The 23,922-nt window shown below is 40.1% G+C and overlaps 1 protein-coding gene across 1 annotated transcript in view; it reads left to right on the top strand.

Annotated features, from left to right (window-relative positions):
* Window positions 1-23,922, top strand: part of tbc1d14 (TBC1 domain family, member 14) — a 55,826-nt gene that overhangs the window by 17,919 nt on the left and 13,985 nt on the right. Inside the window, exons 3-6 of the mRNA XM_084711762.1 lie at window positions 829-952; window positions 19,792-19,916; window positions 21,413-21,495; window positions 21,833-21,950. Of these exons, the coding sequence (XP_084567888.1) occupies window positions 829-952; window positions 19,792-19,916; window positions 21,413-21,495; window positions 21,833-21,950 (450 nt within the window). The remainder of the gene's footprint in view (window positions 1-828; window positions 953-19,791; window positions 19,917-21,412; window positions 21,496-21,832; window positions 21,951-23,922) is intronic.

Consider the following 23,922-nt stretch of genomic DNA (forward strand, 5'->3'; position numbering starts at 1 on the left):
TCGTCTTACCCCGGAGGACACGACGTCAATGATTTCCAAAAACAATCTGAAATGTGATCTTGTCAGACCACAACACACTTTTTCACTTCTCGTCAGTCCGTCTCAGATGAGCTCGAGCCCAGAGAAGTCTGCAGCATTTCTGGATGTTGTTAATATATCTCTCTCTTTGCATTTGTAGATTCGCGACAAACTCTGTTTTCTGACAACAGTGCTCCTAAGCCCATCTAATATCCTTTATTCCCATGGTTCCCAAACTTTTTCTGACAGGCCCTCCTTCAGAAACCCCAAAAAATCATGCTCCCCCCCCAACCCACATTTTTAAATCAATCATTAACAATAATTGGGTAAGCAACTGAAGATTAAAGTTGAATTTTAGTTAAAATAGGTGTTTTTTTGAGCATTCTCAAACTTTCCGTCTTTTCTTGCCCCTGTTCCAACTTTTTTGAAACCTGTTACAGGCATTAAATCATTCAAATCATCATTCATAATGATGTACTCTATAATATTATAATATCTTAATTTAACATGGCATTCTGTTTTTGTTATGTTTGTCAGTGTATCAAAGTTTTTTGGAATCAGGGTTTGTAGCATGCTGCTGCTTAACGGATTCATGTCCTGTGACTGTGACCAGCCTGGTAGCTCACATGATGTTACACAGGTTGTAAAAATGTTCTATGAGGGGCCTGTACGCCTTTGTTCTTCAATCCCCAGAGGTCACCCAGGGAAGACTGCAACCATGGCTTGTGTTCCACTTTTTGCTCTACTGTACAGTGACCTAATTTATTTGTCCTCCAATCTAACCTCCCTCCTCCTCCACCTGTCTCCCAGGAGCCTGTTTGCCAGGAGGTTGAAGGACAGTCGGCCAGTGGAGCAGAGGGATCCAGGGTGGAAGCTGTTCGGGAAAGTCCCACCACGGGAAGGCCCCATCAAGGACCCCAAGAGAATCCAAAAGGTACAATCTTCATTTTTTGGGAACACAGCATTTATCACATGATAGCTGAAGACCACCCACCTTATTGACTACACTTATTTACACAGAAGACACCAGGTTAATGTTAAAAGGTCTGATCGCTCTGGAACCACAGTTGGTCAGTCATTGAAAGTGACGGAGACATGTTTACCACTGTGATACATCAAGTTTTCTTGTAACAAAACTCAACTACACCAACTGTTGAAGATTTAAAAGTGAAATTCTTTCCCTTTTTGCTTGATACGTGACTTCAAATGCTCTACACCCAGTGCTCTCTGTTGTCGTATGTTCGTAATGCACCACACATTTTCAAGGTGAGACACATCTGGACTGCAGGCAAGTCAGTCTAGAACCTGAACTCTTTTACTTCAAAGCCACGCTGTTGTGACACACACAGAATGTGTCTTGGCGTTGTCTTGCTGAAATAAGCAGGGAAAGAAAAAGATGTCTGGATGGCAGCATATGTTGCTCCTTTAACCTGTATGTACAGCCTGTGACAGTTATCCATGATGCCATGGGCACCAACACACCCCGAACCAGTTAACACTGACTGTCATGATGTTGTAGTTGGCATTGTGTTAGCTGTAAGCTAGCTAGAGACAGATGCACTAACTGTGCCTGTGTGTTTGTGTTTGGCTCAGCCTCTGACTGATTTCATCAAAAACTCTGGTTCTTTCTCTTATTCTCCTCCAGTCTCTCTCCTTTTTCCCTTTTATTTTTGTACATTTATGAACCAGATTCATAAAGCTCCAGAACAGAGTGCTGCAGGCACTAGTCCTGTGGTTAACACAAGCTTAAGAGACTTTCACATTTTTTTGTTTTACTCATGAATTTTTCAAGATTTTTGTTTCTTTAAAATGGTGGTTGCTAACAAGTGGCTAAATGAGACTACAGAGGTTGTCGGTGGCAATAAACCTCATAATGTTAAGCACTCATCGCTTACTGGTGTAGTGTAATGTTCTACCATTTGCATTTATGCCTCAAACATCTTCGTGGTTTTCATTTGCAGTATGTATCTGCACAGATGTTTTCAGAATTTGCCAGTGCATCTTTGTCAGTGTCATCTCCATGTGGAGTTCAGGTGTGATTACATTTTTTTTCATTGACTTTGTTTGTCAAGTCCCTAAGCGTTCCCTTAAGCATGCTGTCTTATTGTGTACATAGCAACATTTGAAGCTCCGCTCAGCAGCGTTTTGTGTTCTATCCTAGATAAGATACTAGCAGGCACGTGAACCAACTACAGGTTTGTTTGCTTCACAGACCATTTGTTTGGTTTTCTGCGCATTTCATCTGAGCTGATCACAGACAGCACTTGCCCCTCTTAACATCTAATTCCCTCTGACTGTGTATGAAGCTTCAAAACATGAGGGTTAATGTCTGGTGTTTTTTGACCTTAAGTTAATTTATAATGAACCGCACAACACAGGTTTATTTTTGATTCACATGTTTGCCGTTCCCATGCTGTCGTTCCAGCCACCCTTGAAAACAAGCCCTCCACGTGTATCTCATGAGCCTGGTTTATCTGGCCTTGGCACAGGCTGTCAGCTGTGGTTTATGTTGCTGCAGGTGGTCCTCGCTCGGGCAAAATGTACAGCTGCCTGACACACATTCAAACCACCTGCGCTATGTTGAGACACTGATCGACAGCATCGTAAACAGCAACACTAATTCTCACACAGGCTTCAACTTAAATGGACTGCTTTTAGATGAAGCACTGAATCTATTTAGTTTTGTAATATTGATTTGATTGTTAAGATTTTTTTTTTATTTTAACTGGTATTCATTTCAGATGGTAGATGGTATCATACTGAATATCTGAAGTGTCTGAAACCTCAGATATTGAATATATTAGATGAATATTAAGTGAATTGTATTGATTTGATGTGTAGTTGACTAACATGGTATTATGACAGTTTATGTTGCAGAACAGCTGTTGCTCAAAGGTCAGATGATGAGCAACAGGTTTTTGATGCATTAATGACTTTTAGTGGGGCTTATCTCCGTATCATTGGACAATAAGACCGTCACGTTAACCAACGTTATGACACGTGCTCAGGACAGATAGCATGAAATGATGACTGAGAACGTACTGTAACTGAGAACAATCTCAGTTGTGTTCTTGAAAACCGGCAGCACAATGCCCCAAGCACCAACACTCCCCAACATGACATTTAAGTTCTCAGGCTATTTTTAGACTTCAACATGCTGAAAAACAAACAACCACTCACTGGTTTTTACAGCAGCTCTTAGAAACATAATAGAAAAGGCAACGCATGAATGTTGAGAGAACTTCTTGTTTTAACATGAACTATTAATATATGCTTAGTACATACAATCATGATTTTGTTATAATGCTCAGCTATTTGTCATGTAGTTATTTTCATGTAGCCATGTTCAAAATCATGTATGTTATTAATGTTATTGCTTAATGTTATGATCTAAGTATTTGAACATCAGCTATTTTCAAAAATGTGTAGCTATTCTCAGAGTCATGTAGTTATAGTCATGTAACTATTTTTAAAGTCATGTAACATTAGCTATTTTTATCTAGCTTTTTTTTTCAGGATCATTTCGCTATTTTCAAAGTCATGTTATCTAAGCTATTTTCATGTAGCTATTTAAAAAATATGTATCTATTTTCATGTAGCTTTTTCTAGATCTTGTAGCCATTTTCAAAGGCATGCATCTGTTTTCAAAGTCATGTAGTGTTAGCTCTTTTCAAAAATGTATAGTTATTTTTAAAGTCATGTAATATTAGCTATTTTCAACAATGTAGGTATTTTCATATAGCTATGTTCAAAGTCATGTAGTCATTTTCAAAGCTGTGTAGCTATTTTCATATAGCTATATTTAAAGTGGTTTAAGTCATGTAGCTAGGTCATTAAAATCTTCTCGAGCTTCGTTTCCAGGTGCAGTCTTTGGTAGCAGTCTAGCGCTATCAGACGTTTTGTTGCTATATTTGATTTGCCATGAAGACATAAATGACTACATATAAATGACACCACAAAGACATGAGTGCAGTTGTTTATAGCATTACTTACCATAAATCATTTCTTGTTGTGAATTAGCCATTAAAGTTTAGACATTTTGTAGCTCCAGTAGCTACTGTTTGAAAGAAGCTTCTCCAGCACCAGAAAAATGTAAATTAGAAAAAAGTCGTACTTCTATTCATGCTCTAGATGAGAGACAAAATAATTATTGATATGCAACGTAAAAGAGCCAGAACAGATTTCTAGCCACTGACAGCTTTCTTTTTAAACATGCAGTTGACATTCTTCTCTGTGTGTGTGTGTGTGTGTGTGTGTGCACACTCAGACTGTAAGCATGTGTGGCAGTAACAGGTCCCCAACATGTGATGCAGTGTTTGTGTTGCTCAGCAATCTAAAATTCAAAATGTCAAGGTCTTTGAGAGCATTTTGTTAGATAGACAGCTGGGGACTGAACTCTCTTATAATTTCCCACTGCCATTCAGATGGCTGGCAGGAAAGTGTCTCTGGTCCAATTAAAGAGCACGACGACTCCCTACTGGTAAAATAAACCAAAGAGCGAGATGGCAGCTTGTAATTAGAGACTGTAGAAACCTGTTATTGTGCTACCATTTACCCTGTTTCTGACATCAGGGGAGAAACTCTTTGTGCTGTTGAAAGAGCTGCTAATGTGCAGTTCCTCCAGTTTACATATCAGCCCTTTAACATGTCACAGCCTGGCTTTAAATACAGGCTTTGTAACAGTGCTGGAAATCCTTGAAACCTCTTGAAATTTAATGGTTTAAGAAGTGTTTGGCTTTAGGATAAAGTGCTTTAAATTGCTTGAATTTCAAGTAATTATTTATTATAATAAATTGCCTTTTTAGATAAATAGATAAATAAATAAGTTTGATATTGGCTCAGCCAGGCTGTGTATGATGCCAAGTCTCCTTACAGACAATTTATCACCCTTACGTAGAAATCTATCATGAATAAGGCTACAACTAATGATTATTTTCATTATCAATTTATCTGTCCATTACTTTCTCCATTAATCATGGTTGTTTGGTCTATAAAATATCATTAACTAATGAAAAATGTCGATCAGTGTTTTGCCAAAGCACAAAGTGACATCTTCAAATGTCTTGTTTTTCCCAAAACACAAAAATATTCAGTTTACTGTCATAAAGGAGTAAAGAAACCAAAAAATAATCACGTTTAAGAAGCTGGAATCAGAGAATTTTAACCGTTTTTCTTCTTAAAAAAACAGTCAGACTGATTAATCAATTATCAAAATAATTCGCAATTAATTTCTAATCTACTAACCAGGCCTAAATTTATGTTGTTTATAACCAATAACCTGATTTACTGTGATGAAGTGAAATGTTCATTTTCAGTGTATGTGTAAATAATGTTAATCACCACAGCTGTAAAAAGGTTGGAAAAACTTCTCTTATGACCAAAGAAAATAAAAATCAGTTGCAGTTGGGCCAATTGTAAGTCAATAAGGAAACTATTTTCATGTCAGATTCAGGGGTCATACAAAATCTAAATGTTAGTTTAGGAACATGCTCAAAGTTGAGTTTACTCCTTGAAAATGAGGCAGCTGGATTTGCGACCAAAAGTGGTTCAGCCAGTCGGTGTCCTAGGACGGACTACTGTCAGCTACTGTGGTTTTAGGTGTGACGACAGCAAAAAGTGTCCGTGGAAGCAACTCGTCTCGAACAAACAGCGGCGGCTCCTGAAGAGGATAGCGTAGATACTGTGATAGCATCAACTATATCAGAACTGGAAAGAATTTCTTCATTGTCAACTGGCTTCAGCGACAGATTGATCTGACTGGTTGAAGTTATCCCATGTTAGATGTGACAGACAGCTGGTTCATCCAATCACTTGCCAAGTGTCTTGAAAGTGCGTGCCCTTTTCCAAACTGTTACTAAGGATGACTTCCTAGATGGTTCTGTGTAACAAACCCTTTGGCATGTCAGGTTAAATTCAACCACACAGTCACTCATATATTTAAAAAAAGCAAATAAATTTTTTTTAAATGAAAGGATCCCGTTGTCAGATTTGTCATTCGGTCTCTTGCTCCAAAAATCAGCAGTAAAATAATCATGACTAAAACATACCATCAAAGTTCAAATGAGCTGGTAAAAAAGATAAAAGTACAATATACATCAGTTGCTGTGGGTATAAACGAATTCTGTAAACTTTATTTTTAGCAGTTGCATTTTTAGTAACAATTTAGATGTGAAGATAAAAAGTTTGAACCAAACAACTAAACAATCAATTGAGAAAATAATCGGCCAATAAATTGCTGATGAAAATGATCACTTTTTGCAGCCCTGAAACCACTAGATTAGGCTAAACAATTTCACCATGTTTTATATTGATGTAATCCAAAAGTCACGGAAAGTAATCAAGTTATATTACTACTGTAATATTGTGATTACGTTACTGACTACATTTTTAACAGGTATTTAATAACTGGATCAGAATACATGTTTAAAGTAACCCTCCTGCTTGTACGGTTAAAAATTAGACCCCTAGGACTGAAATGCGGTCTCTTACTTCTGTGCAGATGTACACACCCACATGTGCTTAATATCTTAAGTCTGTCTCCTCTGTGGTTGTAACCTTATATTGGCCCTCAGGAATCCGTTAACAAGGCTAGGCTTTCAAGCTTTTGTCTTGCCACTGACGCTGCTGTTCAAAGGCGGGGTCAGCAAACCCTCTATGTGTGTGTGGAATGCATTATTTGCTGAGGTTATTGTTCAGCTGCTACGAGACACACCGTGTGCTGTTTCCACCAGCAACTTTTCCCCTCCGAGAGCGACGCTAGGAATCAGGTTTTATATTCTAATTTACGCCACTTTGCATCGCTGTGAGTCTGGGGACTCGGTGCTCCAACGCATCCTGAGGCCTCACTACAATGTCTGGTCACAGTGAACTGCCACCCGCTGAAGAAAGTAATTGTTCTGTAACCTGCTGAGCCTCTAAATCACATTGTGTGACGGCCCAGACATGTCTGAGTTACTGCGATGTGGGAGCGAGGCTGAATTAAAATCAGACAATATTCCCAGCGGGAGTTTTAATTTTAATGTTAAGTCATTTAAAGCCCTTCTAGACTTAAATAAATGAGGGATTTTGAAAGCCAATATAAATAGTTATGCATAAATTGAGCTGAAGCTTCTGAAAGCTAGTATTTTGTGCTATATTCAATATCTTTAAATAATTTTAATGCCATAAAGTTATTGATGAAATATGATTTTCTGCTGATCAGGATGGAAACCTTTCTGATGCAGCATTTAGAGCATCATGGGATGCTAAAAGTCTGGATGATGATAATTCTGTCAGTAAAGGAACAATGGAATCTGATCAACATGTTGTGGAAGAATAAAAGTCTGAATGTTGTGCTTGTGTATAGAGGGTGAAACAAAAATTTTAAATTATAGGATGTCTGCCTATCATTCTGGTCTCATATAGCTGGAGAAGACCATATGGATAAAATCCTGACATGTACTCAGATGTAAACTTAATTGTTTTTGTAAATAAATGGCTATCCTGAATTTGATTTTAACAGTAAAATAACACATCCCATGATGCGTCAATCCTGCTTTTGATTTCGATCCATTTTTGATTTAGAATTAAGATGATGACACAGCCCTATTCTCTAGGAGGCGGTGCCTTTGTTAAACACACAACATAAAGGATATCACTACATGGACTTGGGAAAACTTGGGAAACTGCTGTTGGTAAAAAAGTTGGTAAAAAAAAAAAAACTATAAAAGAAGGACACGCACATCCCTGAGGCCCAATGAGTTGGGTGCTGGATCATAAAATATCAAATGCATAAAAAGAGAAAAAAAGGCAGGACCTGCACACCAGAAGAGCTCCCGTATGAAAATTTATTTAGAGCTGAATGCTCTTCCTACAGCAGTCTGAGGAAGAACGCACAGCTCGAAACTTTACACTAATAAAGTTTCATACAGGAGCTCTTTTGGTGTACGGATCCTGCCTTTTTTCTCTTTTTAAACTGCTGTTGGTAAAAAGAGTTTGTTTGCAAATGATTACCCGTGCAGCTAACGTTAGCGGTTGTTCTGTTAAGGTAACATTAGCAGATTGTCTGTGTGGGTAATGTTAGTGGTTGGACTTACCTGTAAATATTTATTCAAATTAGAGCTTGAAACAAGTTAATGGCACAATTTCTTTTCTTTTTTAAGGGATAATAATTTGGCAACTGTCAGATTAGCTGGTCTCTCTGAGATCAGAGTGATGTTGAGACTTGTGAAGTGTAATGTGTGCACACTGCACATAGAAGTATATCAGTCTTTATTTTAACATGTATTTTAAAATTATAATCTCTATTTTTACTAAATGTAACTGTTAGTCTCATTTTTTGTAACTGTAATGGAAGACAGTTACCTTTTTTTTGTATCACATAATCCTGTTACATGTAATCCATTACTCCCCAAGCCTGGTTGTGAGGCAACCTCTGCATGTGTGTATAGTGAGAATGAACCAATAAGCAGGGAACAAGTGGAACAGTTCTCCCAGATCTCAGGCTGTGTAACCTGTATCAGGACTCGAGCTGCTGCTGCTTGCTGAGTCCTGGCTGGATTAAGAGAGCAGACGGCTGCGTGGCTGAGACCTGATCCGTTACTCTGTGCTTGATTAGAATGGCTGCCAGGGCACAGCAGAGCGCAGAGCTCCTCTCAGTGCAGCGATGGTGACTAATAACACACAGCCGTGCTGATTTGCTGACACACACGCACACACACACAGCAGCAGCAGCTATAGACCTGATGCAGAGCCGCTCAGCGTAGCGTCACCGCTCAGAGAGAGACAGAGAGGGGTGGGGGTGGGGGGGTAGATAGAGGGGTATCATGCTGCTGCTGCTGCTGCATCGCTTCCAATGCGGGGTGTGTCCCTCCATCGGCAGCTCGTCTGTCCCTCTGCCCTCCTCTTTCGCCTCCTCCTCATCTCCTTGCTCCCGGGCGACCCGTTGCCAGGAGTGAGCCCCTCGGGAGCAGCAATGACGCGAGGCTAGGGTTTTGGAAAAAACGAACCCCCACCGGAGGACTGGTCGTCTGTAAGGAACCGCAGCGTTCATGGTGAGTGAGCATTTGTGTGGCGAGGACAAGCAGGTGAGCTCGCTGACCCACTGTCTGTCTCCTTGTCTGGAGGAATCAGAGGGCATTGGTAGTCAGAGCGTGACAGAGAGGCAGCGGAGGAAGAGGATGGCTCGGGTTTCACATAATAGCCTCTTTCAGCTGGTCGGAGGTCTGTGCTTTGTGGTGGGGAACTGGATAATGACAGTCAGGATGTCTCTGTCTCTAGAAAGATGAAAATATTTAATTTCCTGCTCGTGTTGAGATGACCCGTCTTAATTGCATGTAACTCAGCCTATTACATTCAACTTATTACAACAGAAGCACGTGCAGCAGCATGACAGCATCGTCTCTTTTCTATTTTGGCGTTTTGAAGCATGTCAAGGGATTTCCTCCTGCTGTTATCACTGATGCAGTTAAAGAGACACACAGCTCATTGGACAGACTGAATCACCGGCATGCCGTTTATTTATGCCTTCCAGGAAAAAATGTGCTTAGATGAAAACAGCGTAAGATAATATTTGAGTGTTTGGTGCTGGTGCTCGTGGTTCCATCGGTTTGATTGAATATTGAACATTTTCCATCATTTTATTTTGACAAAGCTTCCACATGATTATAGCCTCTAACTCATGCTCCTCTTCTGCTCCCCTGTGGAAACTGTAATTCAACTGTTAGTGTTTCAGGTGTCGTGTATTCCAATACAGTTACTAATTACCTATAAAAAAAAATGCAGTGAATAACCTAATCCAAGTTTAACAATATTAAAGTATTGTAACTTGAAAACTTTGCATTACTTCCTCAATATAACATATGATAAAAATGTAGCCTAATGTAGTGTTTCAGGGTTTCTACTAACAGTTATTTTCAAAAATGTAAAAAATGTTCATCAAAGCATAAGACAATGTCCTCAAGTGTCTTTGTACACAAAGAAACCAGAAAATATTTACTTTTAAGAAGCTGAAGTCAGATCATTTGGACATTTTTTCTTAAAAAAAGAAAAACTCAAAATAATTAATCGATTATCAAAATAGTATGAAGTCATGCAAATTAATTCAATAGCTGATTAATAATAGGTTTATTAGTTTGTTCAGCTGTTCCTTCCTTTGCTGTGTGCAACTTATTGATTGATTGATTAATTTAAAGACAAATTTCCACCCAGTGATGCATTTTTTCATTAGAGGCCATGATAATGAATTGGCAGCTGTGTGTGCACTGTGCATATTAGTATATTGTTCTTTATTTCAGCATTATAATCCTACTAATAATCCTTATTTTTACTAAATGTAGCTGTTATTATGCCTTTTATCTGTAACCTTTTTTTGTATCCAGATTATGTAATCCCATTACATATAATCCATTACTCCCCACGCCTTGCCAAGAAACTCTACAGTTACTGTCTCACATTTATTCAGATATATTTAAATGCCTCAACAGTATTGTATGTGATCTTAAAATAGGTGCCAATTTATGTTACTATGAATAACCAGATATGATAACAATATGACTGAGGAGTTTGCACTCCCCTCATTAAATGGATTTTCTAGTTAATGAGGTTCATTTCTCTGAGGATGAGTGTGAAGCAAAATAAATGGATATTGTGGTTGTTGTGTTAAGCTTTCCACCACCACAAGCTATGTAGTTATTAGTGTATAGAAACACTAATGGACTAATGTACAATAATAATCTGATCAACAATATGCTTTTAAGATAACTTGAAGGCACTGTTACACTGTACTGGGAGAAACATGGTGAAATCTTTGGTCATCAGTCAAAAATAGTGGTTCTAGATCTCACCGTGAGGCACCACCACCCATGCAAATTTTGGCATTTGGTGTCCGCGGGCGATGAACTTTTGATTGAGATTGTTAGCACACAGTTTATGGGTGCTAATGTTGTAGTCAAGTCCACGTAAACCGAGTCCAGAGTGTGTCAAGACCGAGACTTTGCGGGGCTGAGATAAAGTCAACACAGAGCATGAAATCATAGTTATGACATTAACAAATAAATCAGACAATGTACAGGGAATTTAGTGATGTGCCTGAGGACGCAATGGGTGGCTGTTAGTTTTGTTTATACTGCTTTCTGGTGTCTGCTTGGAGGACGCGTTCCACGTATGTGCAGTAGACTGGAATCTGTGGTGGCTGCACACACAAGTCAGTGCTTTTAAACCTCCTTTTATTTGGGATTGCTGATGCTTTTTTAAAATATAATCATCTATTTAAAAAAAAAAAGAAATGGAATTTGAGTAATCCATCTCATTAGTGAACCTGTGTCCTGTCCTGCAGCAGCTGTTAAACAAACACCTACCTACTGCCGACCACACAGAGGCCACCTGACTTATTCACTCTTTGTTCTGTGCTTGATTGGCTTTGGAAAATACTTCTGGACGGCCTCAAGGGGCTTCCAGTTAAAAGCTGTGAATTTGGCATGCAGTGAAACAAGGCCAAGCACCCTGCTGTGGCCTTTCATCTCCCAGCTTCCATTATAGAGAAAGCTAGCGGTGTTTTCATGTGGATATGATGCATAGGTACCAATCCATGGTGGCAGTGGAGTTCTTTCAAGGCCACTGTGTTCCTTTTTGCGCGACTCTATTAGGAGACAAGTTTGAAATCAGTACCAGAAAACAACATGACGTCATCTTCAAAGTGCGGCTTCCTGATGTCTGTAGTTTTAAGCCATAATGGCCATTAGCAGCCAGCATGACAGCCAGCCAGTCAGTGCAGACGGGAGCCTAGAGAGCTCTTTCCCCACCACCAGGAAATTGGAGAAGTTGTGACAAAGCAGGTTGCCCTGACGGCAGGTTATCATGGGATACTGTTGCTATTCCAACAGCTAAAAGCTACAAACCCCCCCACACACAGAGTGAAGTTCCACCCTAGAAGTGAGGGGACTTGAAGGGTTTCCTATCATTGTGGGGAAATGTATAACTTAATACAAGTTTTTTTATTTAGATAACCAGAGTTTCTGGGTTTTGTTGCCAGACGGCTATTCATGAAAATGTAACTTTATTCAGAGACTTGAAACAATAAGGCGCCAGGAGGTCTGTCGCAGGGAGACACCGAGTTCTGTGATATGATCAGTTGTACACTCGTCTCTGGAAACTATGAGCTGAGGCAGCTTCATTATCTGTCTGCTGCAGAATACTGCTGTAGTTTGAAGCTATATAGCACAGTGGCCTGACTCACAGAGCAGAATTACTTTTGCTTAATAGGACCCTGTCATGCTTGGAAGGTGGCCTGAAGAACAAAGAGCTGCTCCACGTTTGAGTCCGTGAGCTTTTTGAGCAACCCAGCCTCATCAGACAGGCTTCAGGCAGACGGGAACAGTTTGACTGAAATGTGTAACAGGAGCATGTTCATGAAAAACAACACGCCTTTAGTGTCTTCGGGGGCAGCCATGTGATGTCTGATATGTGTCCTCGAATGATGTCACTCGAGTGACATCATTCGAGTGGTGAGCTGATGTCACATGGAAATAGTTTCCGTTTCTGTCCTCTGTGCAGCACACTTTGAAAATACAAAGAGTTGCTGGTGCACTCGTCTGTTCAATGAAATTGCATATCTCATTCTTGAGAATCGGGACGAAGCTGTACTTTTAGGTGGTGTTGATTTTTTACACTTCAGTTATGTTGGGAAAATCTATTTTGAAAGAACAGACTCATGGAAAATCTGACACAGTTGACAAAAAGTTACATGTATTCATTTCACTGCATAATTGTAGTGAGTAACCATTTTATTTATTTTTTAAGTTGCTCAGAGTTCTCTTAATGCTAATCAAAATACACATTTTTAAACCATAATTTTTATTTAGCTTTGATTTAGAAGGGCCACAGAGTTGATACGTTCTGGTTGAGACGCATCTGACAGCAAGGAAGTGAGACAGGGGTCCTCAGAGTATAGATCACCCTTTTTATGCCTGATTAAATCATGCTTTTCTGAAAATCTGGGGCACAACTATAACATTTTCATGAAATATGTATTGTAGAACAAAGATGGTTATAATATCACACTTTTGTACCCATGTTATCAGTAGGAATTGTTAGTTTTAGATTTTGAAGGTGTTTTTAAACACATTTTTAAATTGTTTGAGGGTGTTGAATGGGTATTTTAAAAATCTTGTGTCTGTGTCGCAGCCTGTAACCAAAGCCTGTTGCAGCAGAAATGGTTAACAGAGCTCCAGGAAAGCAATGAGTAAAGTGATAATGGGTAATCTGCTTCTGTTCCAGTCTTTGTCAGTGTTAAGTGCTCCAGCAGGACTGGTTATTGAGTGGCAGAGGAATGTACAGTCCATTGTTATAACTAATCAGTCCACGTAGTTTCTCACCCTCACATACTTGCAGTACACCACTCACTTCACTTGTTTGCACCGTACTTTTTCTCACATCACTCAACACTCTCTTGTGTTTCACCTTGTTGGTAACACCTGCATTGCTGCTGAACAGATGCCAGATTACCCCCCCCCCCGTCCACCTCACTCTCCTCTTCCTCTCCCTTCCTGTCTCTCTCTGCAGTATCCATCCATTCACAGGGTGCAAAGCTCCTGCTAACCTTTTTTATCGACCTGCATCTGTTCTCTCAAGTACATACTGACTTTAATAAACCAGTGGAACAGTCTATGCATATTATCCGTCCATTAAAAAAAGCTTAAAGCTGCTCGATACTCGCTTTTTTTATACTGGTCAACCGTTCACATGAGAGAAAATACTGTTTTATGAAAATGCTTTCTCTTTCTACATGTACATACAACATTTATTTTTGTGGTTTCGGTTATGCTTCCTACCAGTAATGGTAACATTGTACTCAGCTAGTGAGATCTGGTAACACAGGTCGACATTAGCCAAAAGGAAGTGTTACAGGGCAACAAGTCAAACAGCAAAATTACTCATTACTGTGCATTTTACCTAAAAATAAAATGGTTTAGATAATGTTGTCAAGCTGGGGATTTCTTCACAACCTGTCTGAGTACAATTTTACCATAACTAAATAAATAAGATTCAAATCATAATTAACTTACAAAACATTTACTTCACTAGTATTGGGCATGTTTTGATTGTAACGTCAAAGAGTCCAATCGGCTCTGTGGCACCATTCAGTTGTTTTAACTCTCCACAAAAGAGCCACGGTTTATAGACAGTGCAAATGCATCCCTTGAATAAACTGTATAAACATAGTTTCTGGTTAGCAACCAAGCTAGCTTTTTTGCTAACTGATCATTAACAAGCTAGCTAGACCATTGTGACTGACTAGTACTCAGGTTCCCACCTGGCTAGTTTGTTTAGCTTGCTAGCTACAGTATTTACTGAATGGTACCATGAGTAGTTACGACACAAAGCTTCGTTAAAGCTTCATTAGTCTGGAACATAGGGCTGGGTTTAATTTAAAAACTAACAAGACCAGTATCAATACCAGTACACTTAGAGTGATACTAATATCAATAGAGGACTCTATACTCTATAACTATACCTTTTTGTGAAGATTCTTCTTTATTTAACACTTGCAGTCAGTGGCTTGTGAGCAAAACCATTTCAATAGTGTTTTTTTCTAGATCTGGGTACCAAAAACTTTGAATGCAAGTATTGTTTGACTGGAGATACTATTAGCACTGGGTTATTTCAATTGATGCCTGAAATGCACTGATACCCAACCCTACCAGAACCTCTCAGTTCATCTTTCCAAGGTGCGATGTCAACAGGCGCAGACCACAATGCCTCTGGCTCTTCCAACTGGATGGACCAACAAATCAGAGCGTTGAACTTTGACCTACAACTGATCAGAGCCATGAAATGTGTGACATAGTTGGGGTGGTGCTTGGTCCGTTTGCAAGCAGGAAAAAATGGCGACCTGGTCACAAACTTTCTAAAAAAAATTACAGCTCAACAGTATGCTAAAATATGTTTCTAAAAACATGAGGCAAGAAATTGGCAACAGAATCTTAGCTGATATTTGATCAGCACTGTTTGGTTTGACAGTTTGATCAAAGTTTCATGAGCCTGGTGAATTGTGCTTGACTGTTCAGATCTGGAGCACTGAGACTCTTCTTGTCAGTCATCGCATCAAACCTATGTTAAATAAAGTTGTGACTGGCCCAAAGAGGTCCAGGACAGAGAGAAATCTGTCTGAACAGGAGGCTGAATAGATGTATCCATCAGTGCAAATGAAACATGAGCTTGTAGATTTGTCTGATGTGACTACTCATGAAAATTTTGTTTCTCACAGTCAACTTTTCTTTGTCTTACGAGAATTAAATTAGACTCTCTCTAGTTTGCGCTTAGTCTCATCTGTTTCTCCTCCATCAGGAGAAAAAAAAATAGGCAAAAGAAAAGAAAAGCAGGAGATCTTTCGCTGAGCTCACAGGTGTCTCAGAGGTTTCTCCTTGACAGCCGTATGAAGGAACAAGACTTTAATTTGACCACTGCGATGAATTTAAGATCTCATTAAGACAACTGAGTTTTCTTTTAGATCTCACTCTTATCTCAAGAGCCGATTATTTAAGACAACTTTAAGATCAGTGCAGTGAGACAAAAAAAGAACATTTGAAGATCTTTTAGCTATATATACTCTAGTTAGTCTCGGGATGAGACAAGACAAAACCTATTTCTCAGGAGCTGGATTTAAGAAGTATGAGAAAATGGTCAGTCTCATATTTGTCTTAGTTTGAGCTCATTCATGTTTAGGAGAGAAAAGAGAGAGACAAAATCTAAATTTGAACTTTTCCTTTCTTCTTGGCAGAGCTTTAAAGAACTTGGTTTGGGTCAGGAATGTTAATATTGTGAGCCTATAAAGCCCATTTAGACAGTGTCTGTGATATTGGGCCATACACATAAACCATACAATGTGTGGTCTTACAAACAGAAATGTCAGTTTATGTTTATCCAAGTATTTTAAATGAAAAAGCTTCATTTATCAGGCTTGTAGCTGAGTGCAGTCAAAGACAGGATGAGTGGGGAGTGAGGGAACAGATTCAGAGAGATGATGGAGGGGCTGTAGATGGCAAAGAATACGGAAAGTAGGTGAAACGCCACACACGAGAATAGTGACTCACCCTCCGTGTAGCACTGTACTCCCAGCGCTTAGTACAGTCTTACCCATGCATCACCTCCGTTCTCCAGCGGTGGAGGGAGCGGTTTTCCATTAGCGCTTTTTACTTCCAGCCTCAATCATCCTCCTCTCTTCCTCCATCAACTCCCTTCATTCGTCTTCTCTGTCAACTTTGCTCTCCCTTGATGCTTAATCCTCAAGAGGTGTTTAAGGCCTTCTACTCTCAGGCTCTCCCATTGCCTATGTCCTCCTCTCACCTCTTTTACATCAGGCTGCTCCTCTTCTTTCTCTTCTTTCATCTTATTTGCACATGTGCAGCTTCCCTGCTTTGTGCAAATAAGATGATAACCTGCCAGGACCTAGAAATGTGGCCACCTTTTTTCTTTGAGTCTTTGAAGATACTGAAAGTAGATACTGTTAACTGCGCCTTTGTGTTTATTCGTGTTTTTAAAGTCTGTGTAAAGGAACAAAGGAAGTTTAAGCCCCACAAGCAGACACACACTCCCCTCACCCTCCCTAACAGTCAGTTGTGAAGTACCTTTAGTGACTCACTCAGTCCAAAACAGCCCAACAGTTCACTTCAGCTCACTTCAGTTCCAACACAAAAGAAAAAAATACCATCCTGTCACCGTCTTCTGGCTTTGGTGGCTCAAACATGTCTGGACATGTCCAATAAAGCTGCTGGACAGAGTGTCCATGTTTCAGGTGGTGGAGTTTGACACCGAGACAGCGTAACAGACATGTCCTCAGGGTTTCAAAGCAGAGAACACTGCTCATTGTCATTGTTGGCGTGTTGACATTAGGATTTAGCACAAAGCGTGTTAATTAAAGGAGTAGTTGACCACAAAAATGAAAATTCAGTTGTCATGTACTCACCCTCATGCCGATTGAAGGTCGGCTTTAGTTTTTTTAGTCCACAAAACACTGCTGGATTTTTATAGGAAAACATTCTCTCCCAAAATTTTCCAAAATTTCATGGAAAAGGGAAAAACAACTGGAAAATAAAGCCTCCATACTGCTCATCTGGCATCATCCAAGTCTCCTAAAGCTCTGACATGCCGTTCACTTGTGGGTGCACACTGTTGCACCGCACACATCCAGTTTGGACGGTGTGCACGCACACGTGAACGTGGCTCCAAGCTAAAGATCTACAGAGAGGATTTCTGCAAAAACCATGGTGTAAATGACATCTTTCAAGTCATCTTGGGGCTTTTGGATTAGCAGTATGAGCAGTATGGAGGCATTTCATGTGTCTTTTTGTTGTTGTTTTACTTTTGAAAACTATCCATCATTCACTTGAATTGTTTGGGAGATTCCACAATGCTGTTTTCCTGTGAAACTCCAGCAGTGGACTTGAAATTTGACCTTCAATTGGCATGAGAATGAGTAGGTAGTGCCTGAATTTTTATTTTTGGTTGCACTATCCCTTTAATTGCAGCCTCACAGAGCTGCTACCTTGGCTGCAGACTCTTCTTATTGCTTTTTATTTTGTTTTATGGTATTTTTTATGAATCTTGTAAAGAACTTAACCTTTTGGTCTGCTCTATAAGTAAATGTTACAGCTTTAATAATTAATTCATGATGACTTTATGTCTTTTTATGTCTCTCCTCCCACGTTTGTTCTGTGATGTCCTGCCCTCCTCCTCAAACAAAAATTCAATCTGATTCAATTACCTTTATTTGTCCCTCAGGGCCAATAGAGAGCAGGCTCTGGTACAGCAGAGCGTGACACTAAGGCAGATTGATAACATGGCCTGCATCACTTACAGTCATGCGTGCACACTCACACACTCCTGTTGGAGGAGTAGTTTTTCCTGTGTGTATTGTGGCCTGTGCTGATCAATGTGAACGTCCCTGTGGCAGCAGCACAGTGTTAAGCTGATTGCTCGCAGTCCTCAACCTGCATTATTAACCAGTTCATCGCACACCGGAGGCCATTTTGGACACACAGTGGGGTGTGTGTGCTCATATTGCACTTGCCCTATTTACAGTAGCTTCCTAATGAATTTGCTAGACGCTATAGTGTCTATAAAGGTCTTCCCTGGGCTCTATCAGCTCCCCTAACACTGATTCCTGGATTTAAAGTCAGTGCTGCCAACACATACACACACACGACCTGTAAGTCAGCTGACAGTTGACCTTTAGTTAAACTGCTCTGAGGCCTGAGCTGTAGCAGTCACATGGCCTCCTCCTTCTATAGGCCAAAATCACACAGCCAGTGGTGCAGCAGACTCATTAGACACCAGCTGACAAACGCTCAGAGGCCGAAAGAGCGATGTCACAAGGTTGTCAAGACATCTCTGAGTGACTTAAAGGGATACTTTAAGCAGAGAGGAGTACCAGCATGAACACTAAGCAATGCATTGCTGTGGACACGATGAGCAGCAAAATGTATTTCAGTCCACATGAAATGGAAAGCAGAGTCCTATTTTCTCCCACGTATTTACGTGTTTTCTGTAAAAACAGGCAGTTACAGCGGTCCATTAACTTAGCTGACTCCTCCCCGACTGGTGGCTCACAGTAAACACGGCGAGACCACAACCAAACGCCACCTCTGAGAAGTTTGACAACAGGAAGGTGGTTTTCTTGCTGCGATTGGCTCCTGGCATCCCAGGGCTGAATCAACTGACTTAGCTGAACTTTTAACTGTTAGCTACTTTAGCAACAAGCAAAGGTGGGTTTGATTTCAGCTTGCAGCTGTTTGCTGCATGTCACCCCCCTGCTGTCTCCATCGTTTCCTGTCTATCTGCAAGCCGTCCTGTCAAAGGCTAAAAGCAAAAAAATAATGTCTGTAAATGGTCTCAGTACTATATTCCCTGTCTGTCTCAGAGGCAACTCTCCACACCAACCAGACTGCATTTTACAAAATCAATCATTTTACTTTAACAGATCAGGAACTCCTGTGTTGTGCAGTTTGTTTGTGTTACTTTGTGACTTCAGTGAATCCAAACTAACCTTTTAAAACACAAAAGTCATGCAATGAAACAACTAACTAACTAACCGATCAAGGCAGTGATAGACCAGCAACTCCTGTCTTTTGGGAGGCAAAATTATTGATTTTTCCAGTGGAGACTGTTTGAGGAAGAGAGCAAAATCTGGTTTAAATTAATACAGTTAATAATTCCAGTCAGAAGAGACTGTCTGACAACAAAGTAAAGCTGTAAAAATCTTCCAAATATAGCATGTACTTATACTGATCTAGTTTTTTTTATTTTTAAGTGCCTAAAATATGTTTTGCTGCTGACCCTGTCCACAGCAGTACATTATATAGCTTCCTGAAGTGGTACTCCTTTTTGCTTTTCCAAACAGCAGGCGTGTCGAGTGCCTTCTGCTTTAGATAATACACTGACTGTGGATGAGCGCCTCATACAACCCCACTTCAAATAATCCAAACTATCTCTTTAAAACAACCTAGCAGCCTGTGTCTGACCACAGCATTAGTTTTGAGGTCAGCTGTGATCCTTGTGGCAATTTTCTCTGGCTTTGGAGCCACATACACGTCCTTTTGTTTTACTTTGACATGGAAGTTAAAGCAACTAATCCACCAATTTACCTCACGTCATTCTTCTTTGTGTCAGTGTAAATGTCGCAGACCACTTATTATTGGCAGCAACGTGAAACTAAATATAGCTCAAATAAATCTGCCCTCAAAAGCAAAGTTGTTCCCTCTAACACTGTTGTGATTAAAACTCCACTTTTGTTGTCAGGAATATGAAACAAAGAGTGGCAGAGCTGGACCTGGCAACCCGACGTCTCCCAGGCAGAGTGTGAGGAAAAACCTGGACTTTGAGCCCCTCTCCACCACCGCACTTATACTGGAGGACAGACCTGCGTATGTAAACACACACACAGACACACACACTGTCTTAGATCTTTGGGCTGTTAGACTATCCCACATTTTTCATTCTCCCTCCCTGCCGGTGGAGTTTGCTCATCAGACAATAAAGCCTCGTCTGTTGTCTTTTCTATCTTCATCTTCCCCTCATTCCTCCTGTATCAGTCGCCCTTCCTCTGCCGGGTCATTAGACTCCATTCAGTATTGTTCCAGCTCTCTCTGTGTCCCTGTTTGTATCACGGGCGGTGAAAGAGAAGTGCTGCTGAAAGTTTAATAACCCTCTGGCAGCCTGGCTCCATTACCCCGCTTTTTTAACATTTTACATTTTGTTACGAACGCACAGACATATGCTCCCTCATGTCTCATTCACCGGTGCTGCTCAGCTGCAGAATTAGCACTACTGCTGGGGAACATGGCGAATGAAAACAATAGTGTGATTTAGAAGAAACTTCCTCGTCTTAACACAGGAAATCTGGCCTAACACCATGACTGGCAAAACTCAGCTCAACTGCTGCTCAGGTTTTTCTGCTGCATGCAACCTCCCACCTCTTTCCCCTCTTATTGGCCCCCCCTGCTGGTAGAAATGTGCAGAAAAGTTGCAGTGTTAGTGCCTTAATAACATTAAAGTGCATCATCTGTCTATAGTTGTAGAATGCACCAAGTATTCCACGCTAAAGCAGAAAATACTCAAGTCCTTAAAATCACATTGAGCTCAACTGATTAGCACCAATGAAACAGTAAAAGATCATATTTACCACAAGAACAGATATTAAAATGCCCATAATGTTTGTAGACTCTTTAAAAGATAAATAAAAACATAATGCAATGATTTTTGATAAGTTCTAAGCTTTTTAGCCTTTATTTGATAGGACAGCTTTAGACAGACAGGAAAGGGCAGAAAGAGAAAATGGTAAAGTTGATCAGTTTGAATATTTAATATCTTGCCTTGTATATATTGCTTTCTGTTTTTACTTAAATCTTAAACATTTTTCCCAATTCTTGTGGAATCAGGGTTGTAGCTTTTTCTGGAGTTTTCAATCACATCTCAGGGTTTATCGGCAGATGGAGGTGGCAGAGAACAGAGAGATGTGGTTGAAAGCTCCAGAAAAAGATAATAAATGCATCTTGAGTTAAAAAGTTTTGTGAGACTAACATTTGCACTGACAAATCCAAGGTTTATTGGATCATGTTCTGGTGCTTTCACTCATATGATCTTCAAATTGTTGTCTCAGAAGGTAGATTTTTTTTTATCAGTTCTGTGGCATCAGGAATTCACTATGATTCAAAGCTCCAGAAAAGCTACTAAATGGACCTTGAGGGTGCGATTGTTTCGTAACAAGAGTCAGTGAAGGGCTTCTGTCCTGTTCACTTGGTTGCTTATGTTTTCCACTCTGTATACCACGCATGCCAGCTCCACATGAATAATGCAAGTTAAGCTCAGAACATGTAGTTGCTAACCCGTTTCCTTTTGCGTTGATGTGTGCGTGTTACAGTAATCTGCCCGCCAAGCCAGCCGAGGAGGCCCAGAAACACAGACAGCAATATGAGGAGATGGTGGCCCAGGCCAAGAAGAGAGGTGAGGCTGTTTCACAAAGTCATCAAGGTTCCTTTACTGTCTTCTTGTGGAGTGTTAAACTGCAGAAAGCATCCTCTCTAAAGCACTGGAATCCACCTTATCTAAAGCTTGGCACACTCCTACAGGACAGAACAGACTCTCTGTCTGTCGTCAGCCTGCTTTTCTCTTCTATTAAAAGTCCAGTATTTTTAATCCTTGGGCCTAATTTTTTGTACCTGTTACTTATTTAGACCCGAAATATGTAAAAATGTCACCCAGGTTTAAAAATAGTGTAATTAGCCTTTGACTTTGCCTCTGTTTCGGATCTAACCACGTTTGTCCACACTCCTGTCTGCAGAGTTGAAGGAGGCTCAGAAGAGAAAGAAGCAGCTGGAGGATCGGTGTAAACTCGAGGAGAGCATCGGCACAGCCGCCCAGACCTGGAACCAAGAGATCCTGCCTAACTGGAGCACAATGTGAGTACGAAGAGAGTTCATGATTAAAAAACTGATGCTCCAGGTCTTTTTCTTGTTTGTACAGAGAATGAATTTGTCAGTACAAATACTGGTCAGACCTTTGAACAGAGCAGCGCTTTAAATAGTGAAAGAAATTTGATTTTATTCCTTCCCAACAAATGGATCAGAGTCTCTAATTGTTCAGCAAAACAGTTCTGAACTGCTTTGTTTTTCTTAATTGGCAGTGGTTGATTCGTCTTTCTCACTGGTCTGTTCTTGTGTTTTAAGTCGGCACTCTACATGTAACTGGACTGGTCATGGAAAGCAGCCAGGTTCCTTCGGGAAGCGTTTGATGTCAGAATAAATCCAGTCAGTTGCCTTCGCTGAGTCAGCAATTAGCTCAGAAATCAAATAGAAAGCAGAAGTAGGAGCATGGATCGTATTAGCTTTTAATATTCAGACCATCAGTTTCCAAACCAGCACCAGCAGAGGTGGGAAGTAACGAAGTACAAATTCTTTGTTACTGTACTTAAGTATAGTTTTCAGGTACTTTATGATTAATTATTTGTCTGACAACTTTTCTCTGCAGTATAGCACACATATCTGTACTTTCTACTCCTTACATTTTCAAAACAGGATCGTTGTTGTAGTTTTTATTCCTTTGAAGGGAATTATTGATTATTTTTACTTTGGATCATTGCGCGCTGCCCTCCCAACATCAAGACTGATTTCAGCGTGGTGGTCAGGACAATAAAACATAGAAAGAAACTATTCCTTCGTTACAGACTTAACAAGACTAAAACAACATAAAAGACACGAGATAAAAAAGACGTAACAAGATGAAACAAAACAGAAACAGTGTAACAAGATGTATCATATTTCACGATCAACAGATGGATTCATTAGTAGTTATTGTGCTAAAGTCACGCCTGTAGAGATGCTTTCTCTCCAATATAATGGGACTAAATAGCACTCAGCTTGTGGTGCTCAAGCTTTCTGTCCAATAGAAAGACAGTGGTCTCACTAGATTCTAAAACGCTATTGGTAGATTTTACTGCAGAAAGACAGTAGTTCCTACATGAAACTGCTCACAACAAGGTCTGTGGATTATTTTGAGCCTCAGCGTTCTGATTTCTGGACAGAGACATTGCTGTTGAGTTTGTGCTTTGAGCACCAGAAGCTAAGTGCCATTTAGTCCCATTATTACTGGAGAGAGAGCAGACATCTGTACAGTCGATACCTCCAAAACTCTGCAACTCCCACCAGAACAGTACAGATGGATAAATAGCACCACAGGCTATTGATTTTGTGATGAACTGTCCCTTTCAGTGGTCTCGGTCTGCTTGGTTGTTCGACAACAGAGTTTGATTGACAGCTTTCACACCAGCCCAAAGAAACCATATTAACCACAACTAGAGTCTGTTTAAAGCAAATGAAACTTTAAACCTACACCATAGTAAAGAATTAAATGTCAGCATACAGGTCACCTTTAATGGCCAGGTCTTTAGTTTAATACATGAAATATATGTAAATGTGTTGCCCAGACATAAAATTTATTATATTGTCAGTAATAGTAAATCGCAGTCGGCCATTAAATGATATGTAAAATGATGACCAAGATATTAGAACCCTAATGGTCTGTCTGTCTTTCCATTCAATCCATCAAATCATTACAGCACAAGACCACTTTTGTCAAACTGTGATGTCACCATACTGGGAGCATATAGTGAACAGCTGGTGTAGAGCAGCACTGCAGGGAGAAATTACCAACACATCATAATGATTCATTATGAGATTAACAAAACACAGCCTGTTTTACCTGCAGAACAGCTTCATATTCATTCCAGCATGTTGGTTTCAATTAATATCAATGTCAGTGGCTGTCAGTGGTGCAGGAGGCTTTGGACTAGGATTAGTTGTTCTTTCCTAAATGTGAAATGTTGTAGAAATTTGTACTGAGTACTATGAATCAGAAGGGGAACAATGTGATATA

Source organism: Lutjanus erythropterus, chromosome 23 (genome assembly GCF_056507025.1).
Source record: "Lutjanus erythropterus isolate fLutEry1 chromosome 23, fLutEry1.hap2, whole genome shotgun sequence".
In the NCBI taxonomy this organism is placed as follows: Eukaryota; Metazoa; Chordata; class Actinopteri; order Lutjaniformes; family Lutjanidae; genus Lutjanus; species Lutjanus erythropterus.